Source organism: Meles meles, chromosome 8, assembly GCF_922984935.1.
Source record: "Meles meles chromosome 8, mMelMel3.1 paternal haplotype, whole genome shotgun sequence".
Lineage (NCBI taxonomy): Eukaryota > Metazoa > Chordata > Mammalia > Carnivora > Mustelidae > Meles > Meles meles.
The window spans coordinates 8544677-8555126 of record NC_060073.1 but is presented as its reverse complement, the minus strand read 5'-3'; the positions used below and the strand labels follow the sequence as shown (position 1 = coordinate 8555126).

General features: G+C 54.5%; 1 protein-coding gene across 1 annotated transcript; it reads right to left on the bottom strand.

The window, feature by feature from the left end:
* Positions 1-224: 224 nt before the first annotated feature.
* SLC22A6 (solute carrier family 22 member 6) lies at positions 225-7511 on the bottom strand. The gene is made up of 10 exons (XM_046014331.1): positions 6925-7511; positions 6480-6583; positions 6055-6209; positions 4706-4874; positions 4096-4219; positions 3828-3943; positions 2542-2756; positions 2333-2441; positions 793-996; positions 225-513 (listed from the first exon to the last, which is right to left on the bottom strand). The coding sequence occupies exons 1-10, from the start codon at positions 7291-7293 to the stop codon at positions 426-428; spliced, it is 1653 nt and encodes a 550-aa protein (XP_045870287.1). The 5' UTR covers positions 7294-7511; the 3' UTR covers positions 225-425.
* Positions 7512-10450: the final 2939 nt, after the last annotated feature.

Below are 10450 nucleotides of genomic sequence, written 5' to 3'. Positions count from 1 at the left end.
ATAGGGAGGGGTGGAGCGTAAGATATTTAAAACTCACAGAAATATTTGAATAGGGTAGAGAAGAAAGGAGGGAAGAGGGTGGAAAGTAGGGGCGGGGGAGCGGGTCCAGGTAAAAGATTCCTCTCCAGTTCTCTGGGACGGTTTGTAAAGGCGTGGGGGTTGAGGGCAGGGGACTGGAGGCTGATGTGGAGTGACTATTACAGTTGAGACGAGAGAGATAAAAGGAGATGTTGCACACAAACCTTTAATGACGCGGTCTTGGTGGAGTCTGTTCAGGGCGGGAGACCCCTGGGAGGTGCTTTCCTGAACCACAGCCTTGACCCCGCCTTGGGCCGCCATTTCCCCTTTCCCTTCCCGGAGTGGGTGGCTCAGGAACTGCAGGACCCTCATTCCCTTTCGGGCTCTGTGAGGCCCCGTCTCAGTGCTCAGAGTACATTCTCTTGTGCTGAGGCCTGGAGCGGGACCATCTGCTTCTGCTGCTCTTGCTCCTGCCGCCTTGGCTTTCCTCTCCTCCTGGGGGGGCAGGAGAGCGGTGTCCTGGGTAAGCAGCGTCCAGGCCAGGGCTAGGAGCTGGGGGCTACCAGGGGGCTCTCTACTCAGCCGTGCCCAATTACCATTCTCTCTGCCCCATCTACTGCTCCCTGGAGCCAGGACCCCCAGGAAGGACTCAAGGAGACCCCAGCCAACTGGGGAAGTGGACAAAGAGCTCTGGCCTGAATGAGGAGGCCTGGGTTTGAGTCTCGGTGCCACCCCCGCCTGGGCGTGTGACCCGGGGTAAGTCCCTGCTCCCACCTGCTCTCCATGTCCTGCACCGTGTCTGGCAGTGGCTGGCCCAGGGTCTCTGGCAGGAGGGCAGCTACAGCGCTGGCAGCCACGGGGACCGCGCCATAGATGAAGAGAGGCACGGAGGGGTAGAGCTCAGCAGTCATGCTCACCAGGGGACTCACGATGCTGCCCACACGGGCCATGGTGCTGCCCATTCCCATGCCCGTCTGCCTGTGGGGCCCAAGGTGTGGTGGTGTAAGTCACTGCCCTAGCGGGAATGCTGAGGTCCCAGCTGAATTCAGGGTCAGGGCAGCTCAAGTTGAAGCCTCCCCCCCCTCCCTCCTTGATAGCAAGTGAATATGGCATTGTTTTGGAGATTAAAAACAGACAAACAACAAAAACAGGCTGGGAAGAGCTCTGGCCAGAGAATCAGGAGACTGAATTTTGCCTCTGGCCTTAACTGGCCATGTGACCAGAGGAAGAATCCCTTTTCCTCTCTGGCCCTCAGTTTCCTGAGCTGTCAAATGAGACAGTTAAGTTAGGCCAGTGGTTCTCAGATCTCCTAGGGGATTTTGAGTTAGAATTGTCCCAGCCCACACAGTCCTATTGGATTAGAATCCCCGTGGGACAGGACCCGGAAGCTGCATGTTAAGAGTATGTTAAGAACATTCTCTGAGGGAGTGGAGGTTAAAAACCTTGACTCAGGAGACAGACTGCTTGGGTTCAAATCCAAGCTTCTTCACTTACAAGCTGTGTGACATGGGGCAAGTCACCTGATCTTTCTGTGGCTCAGTTTTCTCATTGGTAAAATGGGAACAGTCACTGTACCTACCTTAGAGGCTTATCACGAGGATTCAATGAGCTGATACTTATAAAAATTTTAAGACGATGCCTGGTGCGTAGTAAGTGTTTTATACTCTTGGTCTTTCCCCTGAAATCCTCTAAGGGCGCAGGACAGCAGCCATGACCCTGCTCAGTCCCAGCAGCCTAGGGAAACCAGGCCATTCTTTGACATCTCATGGGAATTTTGCGACCCATTTTTAACATAGACACGTGTTTCTTGTTTCTCAATGCAAAAATGCCCCCCCCCCCCACCCCGGCACTCGAAAAGCAATGCTGGGTTTATCCGTACAGCCACCAAGCACAAACAGTATTAAATGTGGCTTTTGTGATAAGAAATTACTTTCCTGTTTGGTCTTTGGTTTCAGAATACTTTGGTTACAGACACACTTAGATGAAATTTAGGTTTGGTGGCTGCTTCTGACTTGTGGTTTAGATCAAGGTGGGTGCGGGGTGGGGGGAGTTCAGTGAATTGCCTCTGAGATGTGTCTTCTTGGCTCTCAACCCTGCCCCGGCTGGGGACTCCTTTTGAGATCTTTTCCTTGGATCAGGTAAGGGCTTAGTGGGCAGGTGTATCTGTGTTAGCCATGAAGTGTGTACTGAGCTTGCACGGATGGGGGTTGAGAGGGGGCCTTGGGGCTACACACGCTGGGCAGTGTGCTCTGGGGTCTGACCTATGTGTGTGGGGATGTCTTCTCAAGGTCCCTCCCACTAGGCTCCTACTCACCGGATCACTGTGGGGTAGAGCTCCCCAGTATAGAGAAAGATACAGTTGAAGGAGGCGGCCAGGCAGCCTTTCCCCAGCACAGCAAGGGAGGTTCGAACAATGGACTGATCTAGAGAGAAAGGAAGGGGTCAGTGGCAGCTCGGGAGTGGGGCGTGAGAATCTGGGGATAGGGTTAAGGATGAAGGACCAAGTTACGCGTGGGTGCTCACCCTGGGGTACCACCCCATTGACCAGGATGCAGATGCCTGCCAGCAGCAGTGAGGCCATCTGGGCAGGCCGGCGGCCCAGAGAGTTGATGACAAGGAAGCCCACCAGCTTGGCAGGCAGGTCCACAGCACCAAAAATCACCTGGATTAGGTAGATGTTCACGCCAAAGCCCTGCAGGTCCATGACCAGCCCGTAGTAGGCAAAACTAGTGGCAAACCTAGTGGGGAAGGGATGAGGGGTATGGACTTGGTTAGGAAGGGTTAAAGGGGGGGATTGCTCATTCAAAACAGGGGTGAGCTACACTGTGACCCTGCTTCAGAAGCTAGAATTTGCCTTGGCTAATCTGTCTTCAAGCATTTAGTCTAAGTGTGGGGTAGTCCTCCAACACCCCAGATTTCTCAATCTTCTGATAACTAGTATCCCCCAATATATTAGGGGATTTTTCACTTAGTTGAATGCAAAATTCATGTAGTCTTAGTCTTTATCTTATCTATTGATGCTGGGCTGAGGGCAGGTGGATTTTTAAGGCACATCTTTAGAGTCAAGGTGTTAGGAAATGCCAAAGCTTTGCAGACCTAGGCCTGGTTCTGGGATGGTTGTGCTTCTACCGTTGTCAGGAGCCCACAGAATGAAGCTCAGGTTATTGGATAGGACCCACAACCTGGAGTAAATCCCAAATTGGAACCAAAACACTCACTGGTAGAATTGTTGACTGCGCTTTCCCTAACTGTCATGGCGTTAGGGACTCCATGGCGTTAGGGACTGGTGATGGGCTCAGGAGGGGAGCACATCAGAAGGATTATGGGGAACGTTGCAACCAGAAAGGAACATTTTTGGCTGATACCAGCCTTGGCCAACGTGTCCCTTTGGAAATGAATTCGAGGCATCTTATTGCCTGTTCTTGTGTTTCTGGCAGGCCCTCAAGGCCAGTAAAGTCTCCAAATGTTTTGCAAGCCAGACTAGTCTCTGCCTTCAAGATGCAATTCTGTTGACTTTGGGGCTGATCCCAATCCTGAGGAGGTGTTTCCATATTGCCTCGGAGTTGATAAAAGGAGAAGATGGAGAGACTGATGCCCAGTGTGGTGACCGGAAGTGAACCGAGGGGAAGTCATCTGGTTCTTCAAGATTGTCCCTGGTGGAGGATTATGGCCCCTCATGGCAGGTCCACTGACTTTTCCTTCCTTCTGTCTGGCCTCTTCCACCCACTGCATCCACTCTCTCCCCAACCAGCCTCCTGTCTCTTGGTCTGTCTGTCTATCTCTCTATGGCTCGGTCTGTCTGGGCCTACCACAGCATGGAGAGGCAGAGGAAGAGGTGGCGAAGGGCGGGGCAGCGCAGCAACTCCAAGGCGGAAGCCTGGCCTTTGCCCATGGTCAGCTCCTTTTGCAGACTGGCCCGGAGCACCTGCCAGGATGGGCAGGGCTCAGGACCTGGACTCCTCCAGAAACTCCTCCCAGCCTAACCCCTTACTCAGGGAAGCCCTCTGAGACCTGGGTTCGGGGTTTGAGGGTAGAATCCTCGTGGGGTATCATGGGAGGCCGTGGTGGGGGTCTCACCTCCATACTTAGCTTGGTCCCCTCTTCTCGCTTCCCATTGATCCAGGCCACTCTCTGCAGGGCCCTGAGGGTGAGGTCTAGCCTCCCGGAGGAGGAGTACCAGCGGGCTGACTCGATGAAGAACCTGGGAGCGGGAGGGGGGAGGTTGGTGTCAACATGGCTTTGGTTCCCTTTGGCTGGGCTGGGGGCAAAGGGTGGGCTTCCCAGGGACCTGCAGTGGGATTTCATTTCAGCCTGGGAACCCAGGGGTTTTGCCAAATCCCTCTCTCTAGGACCATAAGACAGCGACCAGCTTGGTGATGACCCATTCCCAAACCCAGAAGCTCAGCTTTGGGGTCTTGGGTAAAAGCAGCAACACAGGCAGGTTGGAGAGCCAGGGGGGAGCTGAAGAACCACATCCCTGGGGTCGGGAGAGGAGATAAATCCTCCCTCCCACAGCCTCAGTTCTCCCATCTGTCACACGGAGGCACTGGGCTGGGTTTGACCCTCTGGCTTTGACCTTCTCTGATTCTGTGTGGTGGAGTATGCTGTGGGATCTGGGGGGTGTCTTGTCCCTTGCAGACTTCTGGGCAGCCCTTGGGCACCCCTGCCCACCCTGGGCCCCACACACCAGGAGTAGATGAAGAAGGCGAAAAAAGGCACGGAGACCAGGAGCTGCAGGTGGCGCCAGTGGGGCACGGCCCAGGCCACACCGGCCAGGAGAAACTGGCCCAGACTGTAGACATAGCCAGTCAGGGTGCCCACACAAGCCCGCGTGTGGATGGGCATCCACTCCACATCTGGAAAGAAGGTGAGAACAGAGCGGTGTCGCTGACCGGGCTGCCCGGCGGGTGGACACCCCTGGGCTCGACAAAGACCCCTCTCTCCACCCACACTTTGATCGGTCCCAGGGCTCAGTGGAAGACACGTCGAATGAGGATGTGTGCCATGATGGGGGAAGTGGGGGACTTTCGGTGGAGGAAGGAAGGGGGAGATGAGTTTGGAATCCCTAAGAATTGTCCCCGCCACTCCCCCACTCTGTCTTGCTGCTCCCCAACCTACGGTCCTGGCGAGAGTCCCTTTTCCCTTCAGAGCCTCTCTGACCACTCAGTGCTGGCTTTCCTCAGCATGGGCCGATTCGGTGGCCAGAGCAACTCAGAGGACACAGTGGCTTTCCTCCACCCAGGAGAGTCAAGGTGGGAGTGGGACCACCTCTCCACTGTGGCCCAGCTTTGTTCCTCGTGGGCCCCTGATTCGGCTGCTGGGCCAATGACTTGGACACGTAGACTGGATTCTGGGGCTGAATTCTCTAGGTGTCCTGTCCTGGTCCCGGTCCCATCCTGGTTCATCCCTGACCCCCAATCCATAGATTCCCTTCTGGGCTTGAGGGACGACCTTGGGTAAATCCTTACCCTTCTTCCCAGTCTCAGGTTCCTCCTCTGGAACCAGGGAAAGGGGACGATTATTCGAAGAATGCACATTGATGGCTCATGGACAGACCATGCTCAGGCCATAAATGTCTTTGGTCTCCATGATGCTGGCTTGCCCCATGTTAAAAACATGGAATTAATTTCCAACATTACAAAATTGGGATATTTTACATTCATGAAGAGAAGAGGGTGAGATCTGACAGGTCTGACCCTTCTGGCTTGAGCAGCTGAGTGGTTGCGGCCCCTCTTGATGGGGCTGTGACCCTCCTTCGTCTAAAGTCCTCAGCGTTCCCTAATGTCTCTTGTACCCAGTCAGCTTCAGTCATTTATGGGAACGGCCTGGCCCTAAAAATGGAGTTTGCAATCATGCCTAAATGACAGGTCAGGGTGGTCTGAGTCCGGGAAAGAAGGCTGTTAGGTTGACTGCCCAGACGAGGGCAGGCGGGACTCAGGAAGGGTTCGCTGGGAGAGGGAGCCAGAAAGGGGCTGCTGGGTTGGGGGTCAGAGAGGCGTGGGTAGGGCCCCGCCCTGCCCTCCCGGCCTCCCTCACTCAATGTCATGCAGTTGAGAGCGATGCCAGCCAGCGACATGCCGGAGAGGAGCCGGAAGGCACAGTAGACAGGGAAGTTGGGAGCGAAGGCTGCACAGGTTCCTGACACGGCCGTCTGCAGATAGTTCAAGATCAGCAACTTGCGGCGGCCCAGCCTGGGGTGGGGGAGGGGAGAACAGCAGCAGGGATCCTGAGAGCTGACTGTGCCAGAACAGGTAGGGAGATGGGTGCCTGCCCTGGGGGAGGCTCTGGGCTGGCGGCGGGGGGGGGGGGGTGTCTTTTGAGGACCTGCGCTGTATCCTGAGGCTGGCCCTGTAGGTCCTCAGACCAGCCCCAGGGGTTCAAGGCCAACTTCCCACCTGGTTCCCATGAACCCAGCTGAGGCCCAGGCCCAGCCCAGCCCCGTGGCTCTGCCCAGGACTGACCTGTCTGCCAGGTAGCCGAACACCATGGCTCCGAGAAGCACCCCTACCATGTACAAGGACTGGGCCAGCTGGCGTAAGGCCCTGTTAGAGCACACGAGGTCCCACTGTGGGGAGAGGGGGCAAGGGTCAGGCAGAGACGAGCCTGGGCCATGGGGGTCCCCTTCCCCTCCCTTGGGCCGGCCCTCTGAGACCTATGCCACCCTCTTCCCCTGACATTTCCCTTTGCTGTTTGTTTCCCCGGTCCCGGCAGCTGAGAGACTTTTCTTGACTCTGACATCCCCCTTTTCTGTCAAGGCCCCCATCTTGAGTCCCTTTCTTCTTGGCCTCTGGAGAATCTGGGACAGTCTGTGTGTGTGTGTGTGTGTGTGTGTGCATCTGTCTGCCTGTCTCAGAGGGGAAGGCAAGGCTGGCTGGCCTCTGGAGCGGGGGGCCCAGGTGTCCTCACCTCGGTCACGATGGTGGACGGGAATGTGCTGTTGTCATAGACCCAGCCATTGGTGCACGGCTCTGTGGCCCCCGTGCCGTTGGTCTCTGTGCCGTTGGGAAAAGGCGGTCCCTGTCGGGGGACGGTGAGGAGGAGGCAGGACTCGAGCTGCCCCTGCCCGTCCCGGGGCAGCCAGGCCTCCAGCTCCCCGTCCTGGCTGAGGTTGGCGTCGGCAGGCGGGCGGCAGTGGTGGGTAGGGATGGCCGCGGTGAAGTTCTGCAGGGTGTTGTGGGAGGCCATCAGGAGCAGGGGGAGGACCACCAGAGTGACCTGGATCTGCTGGAAGCGGCCGACACCCCCCACCTGCTGCAGGAGGTCGTTGAAGGCCATGGGGCCGGGCCCGGCCAAGCGGCTGGGGACTGAGGACTTCTGTCTGGGTGTCCCTGAGCCTGCCGTCCTTAGCTGGAGCCCAGAAGCAGCTGTTGCCTCCGCAGCTGAGTTGTTCCTAGAGCCGAATCGGAGCTGGCTCTGTGGGGGGACAGGAGCCTGGCTGGCTGCCCCTCCTTCCTTCGCTCTCTCCGTCTTCTGTCCCTCCCTTTCCCTTGAGCCTTCCCTCACTTGGGGGTGGGGTGCTCAGCTTTCAGGGTCTGCCGTAGCCCTGACCCCTGCATGGTCAGGATTTAATCCTTGGCCTGGAGGGAATGAGTTAAAGTGTGACTTGGTATCAGAAGGATTAACCCTCTGAGTGTCCTTGTGTCAGTGGAAATTCTCCAAGTGGGTGTAAAGGGCAGGAGAGTGGACTGGAGTGGGGGTGGTGAAAGGAGATGTCCTGGGAGGGCATGTCCGGACACTGGGGGGCCAGAGGGGGCCAGGTGGGACCTTACTGTCTTCCTTTTAGTGAGAGGACTGGGCTCTGGGAAGTGTGGTGGCCTCTTGAAGGGAATCTGTCCTTTTTAGTGGACAGGATCCAAGCAGTCTGTCTTTGAGAAGGGTTGCCAGAGAAAATACAGAAGTCTCAGTATCAGATCAACAAATACATTTTATTGTAGTGTAAGTATATCCCTAATATGACGCGGGACACACTTATACTAAAAAAAAAATCATTCACTGGTCTGAAATTCAAATTTAACTGGGCATCCTGTGTTCTTATGTGCTAAAATTGGCAACCTCAGTCTCTGGTCTCCTGGGGACAGCTCATATCTCATGGGACCACAGCTTTGTTCAGATGGAAGTAACTAAAGAGGTTGGAGGCTACTTTTGAAGGAGTGGGACCTAAGACCAGCACCGTGCATGATCTAGATGGATCCTTTCAGGGTCTCAGCTTTTACCTTCTGGCTTTTTCTGTTTCCAAAATTTTCCCTTTGTCTTGTCTTGGTCCATAATTTGTTTTTGTTTTAATTTTTTCAGTTGAGCATGAACTTATTTTATTTGCAGCCACAACTCAAAGACAATCACTTGTTTTCCTCCAACGGTTTGGCTGCCGAGCCCTGATCACCCAAGATCAGGGCAGTGCTGAGTTCTGACTGGGTGGGCTTCTGTGAGTTCGGACTGGCTGGATCATGGGTTGGGAATGCCAACAGATCCAGGGGCAACTTCTCGCTTTTATTGAATTGAATTTTTTTTTTTTCTAAAGTAGGCCCCATACCCAGGGCAGAGCCCCGTGAGGGGCTTGAACTCACGACCCTGAGATCAAGACCTGAGCTGAAAACAAGATGCTTAATTGACTGAGCCACACAGACACCTCAACAACTTCTTGCTTTTAATTTGCATAGTGCATAGTATAGGAAACGTGGGCCCTGAGTCAGTTTACTTGGGTCTAAATCCAACCAAAAAATGTCTCCAGATGTTACCTTAAGAGACGTCTCAGACTTATTTTGAATAATGATCAATCCCATACCTGCTTGGCCAAGGATATTCCAGGCATACAGATGACTTCTACCAAAATACTTTCAAGAATGTGCATGCTCTTATTGGAGTAGGGGAAAGGTTTGCAAGGTGAGGAGAACTCCTCTTCCTCCACGTTCTGCTGGACTACAGCAGAGTAGCCTGGACCCTGAAGCATGGCAACCCTTGCCCTTCCAAGGCACACCTAGCCAGTTTTGCTACTGGCGGAGCCAAATCAGGACCCTGACCTTCCTGGGTCCAGGCCAACACTCTTCTCTACCATGTTCTAACTTAATTGTTGATTTGAGGTTTCATGCCAGACTCTACTTTGTGGGGTATTTCCATTTGGGGTCTCTGGCTGTCCCTCCCTCTTTCCTGCCTTCTATGGGCTGTCTGTCCATCCCACTTCACCAGATTCTTTGGCATATGTCTGAATAGCATGGATGGTTAGGGTTTCTGGAGTTTCGTGGGACATATCCAAGCCCCATACGAATTAGCCGATGCAAAGGGCCGTGAAGAGAGGGGGTATTTCTCAGTTCTCCCAGGCATAAATCTCCAAGTCTTATTGTTGAGGGGAAGCAGTTTTATCTCTGACTTCTCCTGTAAGGACTCAGCCTTACATCCCTGCCATCGTTGTGCAGTTTACGCAAGCTACATTCTCGTGTATGAAGTTGGGAGGGTGTTTACTATCTGTTGAGGCGCTGGGATACGTGAAGTCTTAGACTGCTTCAGACCCATTTTTGTCTAACTTCAAAGCCAGGTTGTTTCCTGCAGGTTTAGAGGTGAGCAATGCCCAGCTAAAGATGTCTTAGGGCTCATCCAGTCTCAAGTACAGAAGAGAATAGGGAGGCCCAGAGAGGGATGTAACTCAGCCCAGCCTCCCTCCCCCCTCCCAGTGTTGGTTCTGGGCTGGGACCCAGTGGGTGTCCAGATGCCTGACAACGTTCTCCAGGCCAAGGTATATAAGAGCCTTGTGGCCTGGGGATGTGAAGACAGCTGGACAAACAGCTTGGAGGCTCTGGGGCCTATCTCCTGCCAGGACTTGGTGCCCTCGTGGGGGCGTGGGAGGAGTATTGAGGGCAGTGGGGGAGATGGTGCTCCTACAAGCACCTTCCCTTTCTGAGCATGCGCCCAACCCTGCTTTTGAGAAGAGTCCCCTCCTAGGGCCTCACCGGCTCCAAGCCAAGCTGAGCCTGGAAAAGGCTCAGCTGGAGACTCCAGGGACTCCATTGTGGTTGGCTCCTGGGATCGTCTGTCTAGCAAGGAGACTTCCCACCAGCCCCCCCCCAACTCCTGGAGGGTTTCTGGATAGACGTGCTCCTGTAGCGAATGATTGGCAGAATGAGAAATATCCTTTAGGGACATTCTGAGTCATTAGACACTCAGAGTTGGACTCCCTGGACTGACTGGAATGTGGACTTCAGTTCTGGCCATGCTCACCCAGAAGGGGTCAAATCTGGGACTTCTGATTGGCCAAGCGCCACAGAACCACATACCATCAGAGACAAATGCTGTTGCTCATACGAAAACTTCTCATTGTACAGATAAGGGGTCCAGGGCCCAGAGTAGGCAAGGGATTTGTCCTTGATCACACAGCAGACCCATCTAGATCTCAGGGCTCTTGATTCCATTGCTCTTTCTATCATGTTAACAGCCATCACAC